The sequence below is a fragment of the Perna viridis genome, chromosome 4, assembly GCF_037379345.1.
Source record: "Perna viridis isolate PV_CMFRI_1.1 ecotype Kerala chromosome 4, ASM3737934v1, whole genome shotgun sequence".
Lineage (NCBI taxonomy): Eukaryota > Metazoa > Mollusca > Bivalvia > Mytilida > Mytilidae > Perna > Perna viridis.
This window is the reverse complement of record NC_142448.1, coordinates 39387982-39406502: the sequence shown is the minus strand read 5'-3', so window position 1 is coordinate 39406502 and position 18521 is coordinate 39387982. Positions and strand designations below refer to the sequence as shown.

Here is an 18521-nt window from a genome sequence, read left to right as displayed (position 1 = left end):
AAAGAAGACTAATTACTATATCCTATGTTTTAATTAGAAATCTCCTGACGGAAGATCAGATAAATGGTGTTTTCCTTTTTGTTTTACAAAAAATATCTGTGTGCTTTGAATGGTTGCCAGATTGTTGTTGCAAGAATCAATTCATGGCTTATACTTGACTTAGGCCTTGTTACTCCTCTGCAAGGGTCCAAATTTACTTTCAAGAGTAAAGGTCCTGGACTCCACTACAAGGGTCTAAATTTACTATCAAGAGCAGAGGTCCTGGACTTTTTCAAATCCACTTGAATAAACTCAGAAGTTCTCAATAAAGTGTAAAGTGTTAATCTCAGTAAGAATCAGACAGTGAGTGAAACGTGGTATGAAAAAACCCACCATTTTGAAAGTTCAATTTGACTAGTTGCATCATCAGAAGCAAGGAAAAAAGACAAGATATTCCATATCATGTTAGTGCATTGAGTTATAATTTCATTGAAATGCATGGAAAATTAATATTTCAAGGGCAGATAACTCTGTCAAAAACCTCATTTTTCTAACATTCTATTGAGAAAAATCCAGTGATGCAGTGATCAAATAATGGTCTTTTCAAATAAAGAAAACATCCTTGAGTGAAATTATATTGTCAGATCGGTAGGGTTTTTACATGCATGTTTCTGATTTTTCCCATTTTAACTGATTCTTACACATGCTTACACTTAATGAGTATACAAATGTGCATGAAGTTCCTGGATCATAGAAAATGAAATTTCAAAGGTCCTAGGTCAGAAATTGAGAATCCTGGATTTTAGGCCCTCTTATGGTGGAACCTATACATGTAGGCCACTAGCAATTTCTCTCCATCTCACTCTGTCCATTGATAGATGGTGTATAGTGTGTCCCGCTGCGTCTATTTTCATTTATTTCTTTATCAAGTTATCCAGGTTAGTCTTTGTTGTCCCAGTTTTCTTTTTCTAGGAGGTGTCCGTAGTAGGGCTTGGCAACTGGTACCCTGTTTATGAATGTTTGGAGTTTCTACTTGCCATGTCAACATGTTTGTAATTGTAATTTTTGTATTTTTGTTTTACAAGAATATGTATATCTTAGGGATAGAAATAAGAACATTAGTCTTGCTAGTCTAGCAGGCACATTTTGCCGATTTTGGATTGGTCCTGAGAGGTTTATTTATCCTTATAATATGTTGAAGAGGAAAAAAAACAAAAATAAGAAATAGGTGGCCCATCAGGCAAGCGCTGTTCCACTTAGACCTGCCCATCATGAAATTGGCTTGCCCTGACCCAGGGGGAGTGTGTTTATTTTGACCCCTGTTATCTATACTTTTTTATTCTGTTTTGTAATAAAAGTTACTGCAGTGATTAAATGAAAAATGTGTGAGAGTAATCTTTATACAACAATTTTATGATTCCTGGACATATGGTGGGCCATTCTTCTTTCTGTCTGTCTGTCTTTTTATTTGTCTGTCTTTCTGTTTTGCCCATGTGTCTGTCATGTCATGTCTGTGTAAAATTAAAATCTTGTTTTCATTATAGACCTGTATCGCATATCCTATATCACACCCCAATCCTTTCACAGACCATACTTCAAGTATGGTTAAAATATATATTATAAACATAAGTTTTTATGGTAAATTCAATATCACAAAATACAGTGAAGACAGTGATTCTATTTATGGAATAGACTGTATAGCATAATCTGATGCCATCAGTATCAGTATGTCTCTTCATACTTAATTTCCATTGGGGAATTCATTTTCTTGATAGTCTTGTTCAAGTTGTTGTCTTTTTCATTTATACTGGCATAAAAGCCAAATTTTCTTGAGGAAACATTTTACTACCTGGGAGGGTGCATTCTTATATGCAAGATCTAGATCCAGGCTATATATTAGTAAAAAAAATCCCTTATATGCTCAAGTTTCAAGTAAAGTCCATCAACCAATGTATTGCACCCCTCTTTTTCTAAGGATTATTGTCAAGGGGCGTAATTTCAAAAATGGGTTTGAAAGCAATGGGAGTGATTTTACTGAATTACTTCCTTCAGCTATTTCCTTACAATCTTAGAAAATCTGTAAGATAAGAAATAATTTGGCAGATATTACCAAATGTTTTGATGATTCAGATGGTTGCTCTATTGTCAGTCTTAATTCATTACTTCTTGATTGACTGAGTAATCAGGAAGCAGACTGATGGAATTTACATTACAAGTTATAAAAAAAGGGGAGGGGGGTAAATGTTTACTTATTGAAAAGGGTCTTAGGCAGATCCAAGGGGGCTGGTGGCCCAGGCTCCCCCTTTATGCTTCAAAAGTTTAGTTGATTATACAGAACAAACTGGAAATCACTGGAGCAGCTCCCTAGGCCAGTTTGCAAGCCCCCTTTTTGGAATTTCTGCATCCCCCATTGTTGGTAATAGAATGCACCCTTTACAAATTGAATCAAAGTTTTGGTGAATCTTATAAAATTTCACCCTTAAGATTAAGTTTGAGATACTGTAAATTTATTGTTTGTGGTTGCTAATTTTCGTGGTTTCTTTATAGTGAACACATTCACAGGTATCAATTTTTGCGCTTTAAAAAAATGATTAGTGTTACATAGTGTTAAAAATCTAATTTTTGAGTACTATTTTTCACGCTTTTCAATCCATCGCCAAAATAGCAAAAATTAATACAAATGTATGTTTAAAGTAACTGTTTTTGGAGTTTAAATGAAGGATATGAAATTAACTTTCCAAGGTTCATTTTGTATGATGACAAACCTGAAAAACTAGAGTACACCCTTCTGAATTAAGAAATATAATAAAATATGTGCTGTAATGACAATCCATGTTATCTTCTACAATTGTTTTCTTTAGCTTTGATAAGCCTCAAGTCTCTTGATGGACATTTTGTGGTACACTGTTGACCCCCTCCTTTCTTTATCAGCCATTTTTATGTATTTGTAAACACATCTATTTTTCCAAATCCTTGTAGGTTATTGAAAAAAAGAATCTGTCATTTGGATGTTAAGTTACAAATGTAGTATCGGATGTGACATTCCGCTGAACTCAGAATTATCTCTTGGGAATAAAGAACGGTTTTAATGAAAACTATATTGTCCATGTTTGAAGGTTGTCACAGACATTACCAGGAGTTTACTGTTATGTATAGTCAAACCTGTTTTAAGTGACCTTCATCGGGAAAGTAAAATCTTGGTCTTATAAGACAGGTGGTCTATATATGCAGGTTCATTTTACATGGGATGAACTGCACAGGAATATTTCAATCTTAGTCTTTTTAAGCAGGTTATTGCTGAATACAGTTTGGTTTGCGTGAAAACATGTTTGACTCTTCATTGTTTAATGCATCTTAAGTAGCACTCCATCTAAGAATCATGCAAATTGTGATTCATGGTTGGAAAGCCTACATATTTTTATTTTTTACATTTTGTTTACAATTCTTAGTAAATATAAAATAACATGTTAATTTTCATGGAACCCTTCTTTAATAGAGATATAAATTATATAGAATGCACTGTAAAATTCAAAATCAAGGGTGATAACTCTGTAAATGACACTAAAATATAGTAGAAACCATTGGATTTTCAATTTGAATTATCTCCTAAGAGCAGACAGATTGGAATGAATGATAATACATTTCATCATATAGACATATAAAGCAACTTAATAACAAAAATAAAAATGTAGCCTTTTTTTGGGTGTGTCACATATCACAGAATTTGCATAATTCTTACTAAGACTGATATTATAATAATGTTAGGTAGCACTAAGCATGTATGAAAATCTTGTGAATCAAAGCAAGCACAGGAAAACTGTTATTGGAAAATCTGGCCTGGTAGTAGGACTGAGGCTACCAACTTTACTATGCAATTTTTATACACACACCCTCTGTCTGACCAGTTATTATATCATAACTCTAGAACACTTTTTTTGGTTACAATGTGTGTCTTAATATAAGGGCGATCTCTTCATTTTTTATCAGACTTTGTTTGAAAAAAAATTGATCATTAGTTTTGGGATGTAATTGGCAGGTGGGCATGGGGCTGGACATCTGCCAAATATTGTAAGTGCAATAACTTTTAAAAAATGTTTTTGGCAGATTCTTTTCATGTTTGATTATGTTCTTTGGTGTCAAGTTCAGTTTTTACAAATGTTGTTTCCCTGTTTTTTTCTCGCCTGAAATGAACGTCACAGAAGGCGAGACTTAGGTTTTGCTTTTCTGGTGACAGCAGCAGTGGTGGCGACGGTATCCACAAACTTAGCATTAAGTTTTCTGATAAGTTCATTTCAACATGAACCCCTTATACGTAGTCAATGATATTTGGTGTACAGATGCATTACCATCATTACATCACAAATTCATGCCATTTTTACACATATACCCCCTAGTCTAGTGCACTTTGTAGTGGTAACACAAAAATTAAATTTCATTATTTCATACTATTATACAAAATATGAAAGCAACACAAAAAATAACATATAAATAACACTCCATTATATCGACAATATCGAACAGGCAAGACTTTTCTCTGTGATACAAAAATAGGGACTTCGACTGTTTTTATGTTTGAGTTGCAACCATGTTTATTATAAATTGCAACCAAGTTATAAACTGCATTCATGTTTATGATAAATTGCAACCATGTTATAAACTGCATTCATGTTTATGATAAATTGCAACCATGTTATAAACTGCAACCATGTTTATTATAAATTGCAACCATGTTTATTATAAATTGCAACCATGTTTATTATAAATTGCAACCATGTTTAATTCTGTAAGTTGTACGTAGATTGTTGTTGTGTTTGATATGTTCCTGTATCTTCAAAAGATCACTCCATAAAACTTTCTGCAGTTAATTTTCACAGCTTTAATTTCAATGCTGGATAATCTAGTTTGCTGTCAATTTGACAGCCTCTTGTTGTTTTCCTATAATTCATTTCCGAGTTATCCAAGTTTAAATACTATAAAGGGGGATAGTTTATCACGAACTTAGGGCAGCCTTTTCTGACGCAGTTGGTATAGTTTTGCTTTTTACCCTTTGACCTTAAAGAGGCTCTTCCATGGAACAGCAGGTCACCTGATCACAATTCTGTTTCCGGAATGGCCAAATACTGATAACTTAGTTGCATTTGAAAAAAAAAAGAGTGTATAATGTTTTTTTAAAAGATAATACTTGTTACTATATAAATTTGCTATCAAGGAAGAAGATCCTCATAAAACATGACATGTGTGAATCTGTGCATGATACCCTCTTGGAAGATTTAAGACAAATCTGAAGATGGTTTATGATAGATCTGTATAGGATGTCTTGCTGCTTAAAGGGCTATTGGTTATCTTTGTGCTTCCTCTTTGAATTCCTCATACTTTATGATCAGTATCAATTTTTAGAGTAAATCAAGCCTTCTATGTCTAATTATATCCTGTAGAATAGATAGTTTATAGTATTCTGATAATGTTGTAAATATGATTTGAAAAATGACTGTCTGTTTTGTATGTTTTAGTATTTCCTGGTGTTAATGTTATTTTTGTAATTGATATACGTTTTAATTGTTTTATAAGAAGTGTGATGTATAATTAATTTCAACCTTTGATCATTTCCTTGTTATCTAGAACTTAGTTATAGTTTTCATACCGGTGGGGTTGTTGCCTCTTTCACCATATCCATCTCAGAATTTTGACACTTTAAAGTTAATAAAGAGTATAATATTATTGTGACTGAGTCTTACAGTCATAGTTATATTCTACATGTATTTATATTGTACTGTAAATTATCATATGCATTGTTACAGTACTGTACAGTAGTAAATATTTTGTTTTAGTACAGTTAAGTAATATATGCATACTACTGTATCATAGTTCAGAATCTTATGTATTCTACAGTACAGTTAAGTAATATATGCATACTACAGTATCATAGTTCAGAATCTTATGTATTCTACAGTACAGTTCAGTATTATATTTTTTTTACAGCACTGTACAGTAATATTTCCATTGTTGCAGTACCGTGCTATATCAGATGTGTTATTCAAGTACTGTACAATATTGTGTCAGTACTGTACAGTAATGCATGTATTGGTACACTACTGTATAGTATTGTATAAATATTGTTTCAGTAGTGTACAATAGTAAATGTATTGTTACATTACTGTTACATAATATATATATTATTACTGTACAGTTTAGCTATATATATGTATTTTTACAGTATTATATTTTTAACAGCACTGAACAGTTGTATATATATTATAACAATACTGTACATTTACAGTATTGTTCAGTAAAATATTGTTACAGTACTGTACAGTAATTAATGTATTGTTACTATGTACTGTACAATAGTACTGTACAATAGTATATTTATATTATATGTAAGTTGACTTATGATTGTTTACTATTACAGATGAAGGAAGAAATGCTGTAGACTCCTGTGAAGGAATGGTCAAGTTATTGTCTCTGCTCAGATCCAAGATAAAGAGTAAAGAAGAGGGAGCTGAGAGGTTACGGACTATAGCATGTGGCTTTCTGCTCAATTTAACCAACACACATGGTAAAGTATCTGATACTTATTTAAAAAAAAAAACAATGAATGCTCCTGTCTTTTGAGAGAAGCACTATGGTGTAGTACTGCTGTCTGTCCTTCCATAAGTGATATAGTTACTAACAATAAACACTTTTGTTAGAATTTAAGTAGCTGTCTTTGTAAGAATCATGCAAAATCTGAAAAAAAGGCTACATATTTTTATTTTTGTATTTAAGTTGTTTTATGGGTCTATACTATGAAATGTTTACTTATTCATTTGAATCTGCCTGCTCTTAGAAGATAATAGACATTGAAAATACAGTAGATTCTATTGTATTTGATGTTTGTTTGTTTGTTTGGGTTTAACGTCCGAGCAGCAATATTTCAGCTATATTCAGACAATGAACATGAAATGGATGATAAAATGAACATGAAACGAAAAAAAAAAAAGGATGGGTCACAAGAATAATAGGGTCGACAAATTTTGATTGCCACTGGAAAAAGGGGGGATGGGTAAGGTAGGGCAATTTAGCCTTCTGTGGCGGAGCGCAAAGGTTCCTACTCCTATCGAATACCACAGCAGGGTTCTTTAACATGCGAGGAACGTGGCATCTTTCCCAACACGGTGCACCACTATGGTTTGCGGTCAGGTTTTCCGTATTATAGCCTGACAACCCCAGCATGTAACACGCCAGGGGTACCCCATTCCACCACCTGGGGCACACATCCCAGTTGCTCTGTGGGCAGAGCACCTAGTCCCCGGCTAGGTTTCTGAGCACCATTTAGTCGCCTTATATGACAAGCTTAGCGCTGCTGCAGGCCTATTCTTTTAACACCCGGACCTGCACGGGGCTATTGTATTTGAGCACCATTTACAGTTATCTCCCTTAATTTTGAAGTCTACAGTGCATTCTATATAATCTCCTAAGAACAGGGTTATATGGAAAACCACATGTTTATTTCTGTTTACTATGACATTTCAAACAAAATATCAAAAATAAAAATATGTAGGCTTCTTACCAATGAATCACATTTTGCATGATCCTTAGCTGGAGTGCTATTTAATATTTTTTGGTACAATTTATCTGTGGAAAAATTGCACACAGGGGATAACAATTTCACACTTTGAGACTGAAGTCTATATAGTTGACACAATACCATTATATTGCAAAATAATTTGATTTTATTTGTTATTAACCTTTTGGGCAAGATAGGTTTTTGCCATAGCCTAACTTGATATTGTGACATCATTAGCATCACTCGGTCTGCAGTCCACAAATCTGATAATTCTAAATTAAGTGAGGCTTTGATGAAGGGATACAACTTAGTTTTGACTAGAAGCTATTAGAAATTAAATATTTAAGATTGTTTTTAATTTTTGACCAAGTTAAGCTTGCATAACTAACTTTGGGAAGTTTATTGTTTATAAATCCCTTTGATGTTCATGAAGTGTAAACTGCCTGGTATATGTATTGTACTGATTTATTCAATGGGTCATAGTTTTCCTTTCCTCATTTGTCTACCCTGGACTTGACTTTTTATGAGCAACTCGGCGGGTGTTTCTAGAAAAGCAGAGGACGCTTACCCTACTGGTGCACTTGGTCCATGCTCCCAGTTTTTAGTGGAGTCCAAGTTGCTCATTTGCTTTTGTTACTTTGTATGTATGATTTTAGTTACTTTATATTCTTTGTTGTGTATGTCTGTTTTCCATGTCTGGTCTTTATCCCTGGATTGCATTCTTTTGATTACCACCATAACCTTGGTTCCCTTGATTACTCTTACATTACTGTACCATAATATATGTATTATTACTGTACATTAATATCATAATTGATATCACATGCTGTATCAACCCTCTACCTATATCACCCCGCAGGCTGGTGGCCCTAGGGAAATATAGGAGTCTTGGATTTATACAACATGTGATACAGATTTTGACATGTAATAGAAATAAGGAAGTGTTTTACTGTCCCTTTTGCTCCAGGATTATCAGGTTAAATACCCAGACATTGGATACTATAGCACTTTGTTAGACTCATCTCTTAATTGTTAGACTATATTCAGAATCTGAGAACTCTTAAGTTGAGACAAGTATCAACTGTCAGTCTCTGTAAGAATCATGCAGTGAGTGAAACATGATATGAAATAACCAACCACAATGACAGGGTAATGTGACTATCTGTACCATCAGGACAGAATTGTCCATATCATTTTCATTACAAGGAGTTATGAATTCATTGAAATGCACTGCCAATGAATATTTCTAGAATAAAAACCTAAATATCTTACTTTAAAAAAATCAAAAGTTACCATTGATTGTGGTCATTTTAAACAAAGAAGATATCTTTGAGTGAAATTACACTGTTAAATCTATGACTTTTTGAAATGCATCCATTTTTCCTAATTCTTACAAAGACTTATACTAAAATATTGCTATCTTCAGGAAGTAGTCAGTGTTACATAGTTAATTCTTCCTGATCCAGAACAGCAATACATCAGGATTTTTCCATTTTGCCTGATTTTTACAAAGACTTATACTTAAAGACTGCTATCTTCAGGAAATAAGCAAATTCTTCCTGATCAAGAACAACAATGTCATGTTACAAGAGCAACAGAATCTGCAATGTCAGCATCTTACCTGACTTATAAATGACCCTGGTTGCACCAGCTGACATTGTGCATCATTCATCTAATATGAATGAATACCTACAATCATTAATTGATTGATTGATAAATTGGTATACCTGTCATCTTTTCATACCAATGTTGTTGGTAATCTTGTCAGTTGGAGATAAATTGTTTTGGCATTTATAGTTCATAGTTTTTCAATAATTAATAATTCTCATGAATTATTTATGTCAGTTTTGCTGTTGTAACTGTTTTAAATTGATTCAGTTAATATTGATATAAGACATTAATTTTCATGTACATTTGTTTATATGTGCAACAAGGCTTGTTTAAATTTATAAAAGTAACACACATCAGAGACTTTAGAAATAAAGTTACATTTTGATTTACATGGTGGAAAAAATTACATGTCAATAAAAAAGTGTTTTCTCTGTCTTGCTGATTTTTGCTATTTTCAGTGTCATAAGAAAAAAGTGGAAAAATAGTACAACTGTTACTCATTCTTTTTTTTTTAAAGAATTCATAGAAATCATATCCCTTAAAAATATTTTTATTTGAATGAATCTACCAGTTTGGCAGTGTGAAAAAAGATGGATTTAACTTGAAACGAAACAGATATATCCTTAAGTTGGTTTGTCTCCTTGTTTGTGCATCCCACAATAATGACCTTCTTACATTCGCATGGTATACACATGATACTTTACCATATATTTTTCACGTATGAGTTTTTTTATCAAGCTTAAAGTATAAAAACCTCCTAAGTTGGATTATCTCACTCGGCAAGTACTGGTAAATTATTATTGTTTGTGATGTACCAATTTTCGTGGTTTTTTTTTGGGGTAGGACAAACCACGAAATTTGGTTCCCTATGAAAAGGGGAATCCCATCCATGTGAATACTGAAAACCTCAGAACCACAAATTCACGAATCCACAAACTTGTTTTACCTCCCTAATCCATGAAAATTGGTATTGAGAAATTAAAGTACTTTCACAGTATCTCATAAACCTGTATTTTGCCTCACATACTTCTCTATATGATGCTTAACCTTCATGAAGATTCCTGAGGAGCTGCTAATATACTAACAGTACAATGGGATTCATTTATACCCCCAAGTGTTGGTTGTGGAGGGTACAGAAAGGTTATAACCTGATTTTACTTTTGTAGAGAAGAGTTCTAGAATTTCTGTTTCCCATCACCTGTGGAAAGTAGATTTTGGCCCAGAGAAAGTTTAATTTCACTGGTTTTAGCATTCATTTGTATTCAGAGAAAGTGATTTTTTTTTCTAAAAATGATTCAGGGAAAGTGAAAACTCTCAGGAATCCTATAACACTGTAGACAAAATTTAGGTATCAACTTTGCATTGTAAGCATCTTTCTTACCATGACTTACATGTGACCTACAGTACACTGACATTTCATATCTGTTTACCAACAGAAATAGAATACTACTATCAGGAGCTTGATTTTCAGGATATGTTATGGACAATATGCTTCATGTTTTATGCATAAAGCTGTAAGTAAACCACCAACCTCTCATGGTTTGCTAATAGGTTGTCAAATCAAGAACAGGCTCTATGGACATACACCAGGTGGTTGATATTAGGTGTAGTCTGAGGTCCAAAACCTTCAATTTTTGACATAGGACCTTCAACTTTTGAACAAGGACCATTGAAATTTCATATATGCAGGTCCTAGACTCATATGAAATTTCATTTCAAGTTCACCATTAAAAATACATTCAAATACTTAAATTTGTCAAATCTATAAAGTGTGAAGTTTGCAAAGCAATTTAATTTTTGAAAATTCAGCTATCAAGAGTGCAGAAATGTAGATTCTGTTTCTCTTATAACTTTTTATCTTTGTATGTACCTTATCTTGGGAAAAATAACCATGCTCTTTATGTGTAACATGATAGCAAAAAAACTTGTTTTTGATGGCAACATAACAATAGAATTCAAACAAAGCAATCATTTGCTAAGAACAAAAAGTCTCCATTGAAGAGAACACTTTATCTCACACCTGTCAGGAGCCTGGAAATGCATAAATTAAGAAGAAAAAGAGAAGTAATTTCTTCATCTTTTTACAATAATTTTCTTGATTAGAAGAATACACATAAATTCAGGAGTGTTTTAGGTCTGTAGAACAGATTGACTTTGTATTATTTGCAAAAGGTGCACTTGACTTTGACCTGATTTTCTGTTTACCTGTTTAAGGTCTATATATAGTTCATCCAAAGTGATCATCCCATTAAGACTGATAAGTGGCTATGCCTGTAGTTAGCAAATGTTTTCTTTTTTTTAAATTAAAGTATTTTATTCAAAAATTAAATTTGATTATTCAAGACACCCAGAGATTAATAAAGGCAGAGATATGTATATCTTTATGGATTGTACTCAGTTTCTACAAATTTGGACTGAAAACTATGTTGTATGGATAGTGAAACTTTCCATAGTACCTACATGTATGTTAAATATAACACAATTCAGGATTTTACTGATAATTTTCATAAAATACTACCAAAAATAAAGATTTTCATCAAGTAGCATGAACAGGTCTTGTAAGGATAATACTAGGTTTTTTGTATGTCCTTGACTGCTCTTAGAAGGCTGCATGGTAGGAAATTAACAATTAAATTTTCAATGTACTTATAACTCCCATACATCTTTCAGCATCTCTCATCACTGTCACATATTCTTATCTTCAAAGTAAACTATCTCATTCTATAGTAAGACAAAAAAAATTTAAAAAGAAAAGAACTTTAGAAAAAAATTAAATAGGGAAATAAATCAACCAGTACTAAAAGGACCAGTCCTAAATCAAATTGTTATGATGGAGATCTTGCATATCAGAATATCCATCATCTGTAACCTATTTTTTTAAGACTAAACACTTAAATGATATCTCAGCTATATTATGTAATTTTTCATCACAATGGCGAGATAGGAACATTTAAAGCTCTATGACGTCTCGATAAAACATGAAAAATGCTTCCTTTGTGGCCATTACTCTTTCTGTATTTGATATTTCTGGCATTTATTCATTTTATGGATGAAGCACTCATTTAACTCTTTCTGAAGATCAATTTAATGCTTGTTGATGATTCAGTGTTACAGCAAGTGAAAAAGTTCACTACAGGGGATTGAGTTGGTCTTTCTTTTATAGAAGGGCCATTACCTGATGAACTGCCTTATGAATTAACGGGACGATTAACTAGGAGAATTAAATTTTCTATCACAAATTTAAATACCTGTGGAATGAAAGAAGGTTAAAATCTTTGAGACATTTTATCAGGTAATGGTTTACATGGTATATCAACTCTATCCCTTTAAGTTTACTGTTTTACTTGCTGTAAATTTTTGGGTCCTAGAGAATCAAGGGTTTTGATATCAGAATACTTGCTTAACTGTGACCAGCAGGGTGGTCATCATTTTATGAGATAGGATTTATATCTTCAGTAGATGATGATATGATGGGTGGAATTAAATAATTTATAGAATTTTTTAGAAAACGTTGAGTTTCTGCAAAGTTGATTATTTCTAAATCCTAATGATACATGTTTTAGGGTGAATAGTTTTTCTCTAGTCTATCTGTCTGTAACATTCTTTTTGAAAAATATTTCACTGTCATGTTATTCACTACAGATCACTATATGTAATCAGTACATTTTTTCATCCACTTTCCAACATTCTACATTAGTTGGAGTGGTTCATAAATCTGTAATGGGACATACATGCATAGGTTCAATCCCCAGGCTGAGACAGTAATCTTTAAAATTGGTAGTTACTGCTTCCCACCCAAGCATGCAGGAGTTTGGGTATAGATGAATGACTGGTTGGCATGAAGTTGTGGTCTGAGTTGGTTAATATGCTTACTTTTGATCTGTTGTTTCTGTTAACTAATACAATGAATATCTGACTTAGCTTTTTGGAATATTAACAAGGGGAGTCAGTTCAACTGGCCTAAAATTTTCAAGAAATATCTATTTACCATTGGATGCCAATCCACAATCAATCATTTACGCTGTTGTGAAAGTTGACAAATGATATGGACTTCAGTCAATCTATGCATGATACTTAGGTGAGCCTGTGCTTACATTCTGTGTGTTGCTCCATGGGTTACAATGATTTTATTTTGAGAGGGTCTTCAGTTTAAGTTTTAGATGATGGTGTACTGGCTGAGAGCAGTAAAGTGGTCAAGCAAGTTATTCTCGCCAACAGATTTTTTTTCCTTTCCTGTGAAACAAGTTCATGCCCATAATTTAAGAAAAAAATGTTCAACAGATGACTGATGTTGATCTGTCATACGATGATTTTCATTTAGGAATAAAATTTAAGTGAGCAGATTGGCAAGAATTGCTTCTGTCTGAAAAATAGTAAGATCTACTCTGTGACCAGTATGTCCTACCACAGATCACACATGTAGTATAAGTTTTCATTATTTTGTTTTTTTTTCAGAGGGTCTACAGGATAAAGCTCTAGATGATGGTGTGCTGGAGTTGTTAGAACAGTATATGTCCCACCACATGACTGATAGGGCATTGTGTAATATGATATTACTCACTGTCAGTAGCTTTGCAGATTCAGGTAGGCAATTTGTGGTGATGAATCCATGATGCCATGTTAAGGGTGACAAAATAAAAGTAAAAGCCAGCAAAACAAGACAAGAAAATTTTTGGGGGTAGAAATTCTAAAAAATCAGGATTTTGTGCAGGAAAGAAAATAGTCCCAATTTTAAGGGTGTATGCCTTGCACACCTCTCCTTTGAACCTTGTTTGTGTACAAGTAGTTTATAACTATTGAGGGAGTAGCGAGTCCAATCTATGGATGTATACCACTTAAAAACTGTTGTGAAGACTTCAGGAAAATGATAATAATTTTTTGACAGACTTGTGGTATATAGCTGTGCATTTATCAAAATTCCTATATGGCAGATTTTTTAATTCCAAGTTATTGAACGTTAAACACAAAAAAAGGGATTACGAGGGTATCATGTGCTTTATTGCAAATTTTTAATGTCCTATCCAGTGCTAAGGATGAAATAAGTGATGGATTATATGTTTCCTGGCTTTTAAAAAGAATTGAAGATTAAAAATTTGTGAAGTGCACCATTGAGTTGTTTCCCTTGGTTTCAGGACCCATTTCTGTTGCATTTTCTTTTAAATCAGCAGTCTTTGCCATCTCAGATTAGAGATTACATTTTTCTTTGACCAAAGCTTGCAACAACAGGAGGAAAAATAATCACTCACCTGTTGGCTCACAAGATGCTAATTTCATGACAGCTTGCCTGCTGGGCCACCTAATATTTGCTGTTTTTTTTTCTGTTCAATATATCATAAGGCCAAGTAAACTTCATTCTCGGCCAGTTCAGTTTCACCAAAATTTCTTGCTTAACCTACTGAACTCTCCACACTGAGGGTCAGTTCTTAGCTGGACCTACCCCTGGGGGTCAGTTCTAGACTGAACCCCTCCCCCAGGGGTCAGATCTAAGCAATATTTTCTGCATTAACATAAAAAAATGTTCATGTAATATATGTGTCGTAACTGTGAAGTTTTGGAACTAGCTGATTAAGTAGCATAAAAAGTTAATTTAAATAAAATTTTTAACATACTGATGTTCAGTTAGATATTTCTTTATTGGCTTTAGAATAAACAGCCATGTTGTTGATCAAATTACCGGGTATGTTCAATAAAAACATTAATTTCAATTTTCAAACAGAGATAAAGAATAACACATGTAGCTGCTTAAAAAGACATAAGCAGTCAAAATTGTTTTCCAAAAATTTATAACTCTCAAAGAGGAAATTTATATAATTTATTGATAAAATAATGACTACCTCTTGTATTGGAGAAGAATTTTAATATGCATTATGTTTGAAGACATCTGGAAGCTATCGTAAACCAGATTATGTGATGTAATTTTCATGTAAACAATGTAAGGATGAGTTCCTATGAATGATTTTTGAATTGAACGTTCTCATTTTTAAAGCCTGCACATTGCTTGTAAATCATGGACAAGGATCTTTTTTTTTATTCTGTGGAATGATTGCTCATGTACTGAAGTTGTATGCATAGTGTAGGATTTTCATTTCCAACTATTTTTCAAGTTGATTGATCTGAGTCGTATTTAGTAATTGTTGCATATGAAAAGCAGTTATAAGGTTCTTTGAGTTTACAGTATTTTTGCTTGCGGTTTCCAATTCCACTCAGCAGGTTAATGCATTTCAAGTTGTTTGCACATAGAGTGCTTTTCTTATCTAACTTTCCCATGAATTTTTAGGTTCATGAAATTAAACTAGGGCCTAATGTAGAGGGAGAATGGGACAAAACATTCTCCTTGTTTGTGCTCACTTCTGCCATTGCCTTTGCCGATGAGAAATTTTTGCAATAGAATTCAGTCAAAAATATAAATATTGATATTATTTAAAACAAAATTTACTAAAACTTCTTCTTGTTATTGGTGTCAAGATTAGGCCCAGGTTAAGCATTTTTTTCAACAACAGGGACATTTGTAATTCATAGATGCACATACCTCTTTTGCTGTCTGCATAAAGAATCTTAATGCTTTCAGGTTTCATACCCTCACTCAACGAGTAGGTGGTATATTGGAATCAACTTCTCCGTCTGTCTGAATTTTCTTGTATTTGTTGTGGTTCCAAATGAATGGATTGATTTTAAATTTGGTGTGTGGCTTGAAATAGATGGGACATACATTATAAGCAATTTTCTGTGTTGTTTGATATCAACTTCATGTTACCAGTTTTTTCAGTTTTTAGTTGGTCTGTTTGATTGATCAAATGTTCTTGTCCTGAAATGCATGAAATAGCTGCCGTAAGACCGAAAAAAAAAACACAATCAATCAATCAATCAGTTTTTATTTTGTGGAAAGTTTATAAAGTGTTTGCATAGATATTCATTTCTGCCAAAGTAAAATAAAAGCATACTGTTTAGAGTAGGGGGTTACTTGTAATAGGGCTGTGATGTGCATATTTTATTTTCTAGATTTTTTTACTCAGTATGGCCAAAAAAAAAACAACAACAATCTGATATTCTTACCCTTGTAATATTTCAGAGAATTGTCGGGAAAAATTAGTGAAGTCAAACCTATGTACCACAACGGTAAACCTGCTACAGACTGATGGACAAGGAGAGCATACAGATTCTGTCCTAGAGATGCTCATCAGTATGTCAGAGTTTGGTAAGTTTATATAATATATGTGTTTTAAGGAGTTATTGCCCTTTACTTCATGTCTATATATAACACATTTATTTGTCATAAGGTATTAATAGAAATGTCTCTTACTAAAATGCGACTTTCACATTTTGGGCTAATATGGCATAAATTTCATTTTTAATTACAATGTAGATTGAATGGGATGAGTTTTGTGTGCTACATTTATTCACTACATGTTTTCTTCCCTGTGACAACAGAATAAAAACAAAGTTTTCACCTATTAGATCATTTCAAAGACAAAAAGAATCCAGACTAAATCCCAAAATAAACAAGATAAACTTTTAGTGAGATTTGAATATTGTTTAATATCATCAAGAGCTTTGAAAAAATCAATTTATATATATATATAAAGTACATATTTTTGATTCTCATTTATCATAAAACTTATAACCTACATATATATGTTGATTGAGAAAAATGAATTTATCCCTTTATGGCTAAATGACTCTGAAAACTTAATGAAATCACTGAAGCTAGGCCTGATTTTGGCCCCATAGTATCTGAAAAGCTTTATCTTTTTCAGATTGTGTTGATAACAGATATTGTTATAAACCACCAAAAAAATGCATCCATTTAATGGTATCATGCTGTTGTCGTCATCATCACCAGTTACTTGAGTATAAGTGAATTGATCTTCATGAAATTAAATTACAAGGTGCCATACCACAAAAGGAAGGCTGGGAATGATTTTGGGGGTTGTGACCTTAACCTTTTTTAGGAATTATGGGCCAAATAGGGCCCAAAAGGATTCTGGTCAAATTCTTATGGTGTGTCCATATTTGCCCCAACTGTTGGTGGTTTAACCTCTTTTCTCATATTAAGCTGCATTTTTAACAGTAATTGTTTTGGGTTTTTTTTTCAGATGAAATTAAGGACCTGTTGGCTGAGACAAACTTAAGTAGTCACCTGATCAGAATCATCCAATCAAAAACAGGCAAACTGGATACTGAGAGTCAGCAGACAATCAAAATGGCTTCTGACTTACTTGTTCTTCTGCTCACTGGTGGTAATTATATACAGTGAAACCTGTATTAACCAAACCTATTTCCACCTGAAAGTTTTGTTAGCTTTAAGCTGGTGTTCAGTTTTACCTGTTTCTAAATGGAGAAATACATTTAATATATATGAAGGAAATTCAGTGTATGTCTTGTTTAGATAGGTTCCTTTTTTTAGGTTGAAATCAAGAGAAATTTTTTTTTTAAAAATCAACTTGGGTAGTATATAGGCCTAAACTTTTACCTGAGTTGATTTTTTTTTTAAAAATAGTGGTATTATTCATTTATTTGTGATATTTTCAGTAAATTGGCTCAGAAATGAAGAAAATACAATTTTTTTTTATCAAATTAAGGAATCAGGGTCTGGTTTCATAAAACATCTCAAATTGAGATTTTCCTCAAATCCTTCCTCAACTCAAATTTTGACCAATCAGATCACTTGAAATTGAAGATTCGAGGAAAAACACCGGACATGAGGAAATTCTCAACTTGAGATTTTTATATCAAACCCTAAAGTCAATAATGATTTACGAGTGCCTGTGACATTACATACTTAACATAATCTTGTAGCTATTGTTATGACAAATATATCTTTATTGAAACACAATAATAGCTCAGATGAAATATTTTATTCTTATGTAATATTTAGCAATTTTTTTCTCGGAAGTACATGATCAATTTGAAATTTAGAATTATTAATAAAAAGAAAATTAAAGTGGAGGACTCTATTGGCATTAAAAGAATTTGCTTCTAATTTTCAAGTAAAATCTAAAACTTCAACATAGAGATATTACTATCAATATGATTTGCTTCAAATACTTTGAGCAAATATATTCTCATTTGTTAAATAAGGATTTACCACAGCAAAAGTATTAAATTCTCATTGTCACAATTAGTGTTACAGGACATCATACAAGATATTGGCATTTTTATGGTTGCCATGTTTAACATAGCAAGGTTTTATTTTTTCTATTAGAATTGAAATATTCTGAAGTCACAACGCAATACAGTCAACCTTTTAAAATACCCATGGCTTCTCATACTGGTTTTCCACATCCATATTTGCATTAAAAACATTTCAGAATCATATCGAAAGACATTCAACCGAATCAGATGTAAAAAATTATTGGTGCATTAAAAAAATGTTTCAGCTAAAATT

General features: G+C 32.7%; 1 protein-coding gene across 3 annotated transcripts in view; it reads left to right on the top strand.

Annotated features, from left to right (window-relative positions):
- LOC148620029 (rap1 GTPase-GDP dissociation stimulator 1-like) overlaps positions 1–18521 on the top strand; it is a 60307-nt gene that overhangs the window by 19314 nt on the left and 22472 nt on the right. For all 3 annotated transcript variants that reach the window (XM_088580603.1, XM_088580602.1, XM_088580604.1), the window contains exons 5-8: positions 6389–6535; positions 13592–13720; positions 16206–16331; positions 17230–17373. In XM_088580603.1, the coding sequence (XP_088436729.1) occupies positions 6389–6535; positions 13592–13720; positions 16206–16331; positions 17230–17373 (546 nt within the window). The remainder of the gene's footprint in view (positions 1–6388; positions 6536–13591; positions 13721–16205; positions 16332–17229; positions 17374–18521) is intronic.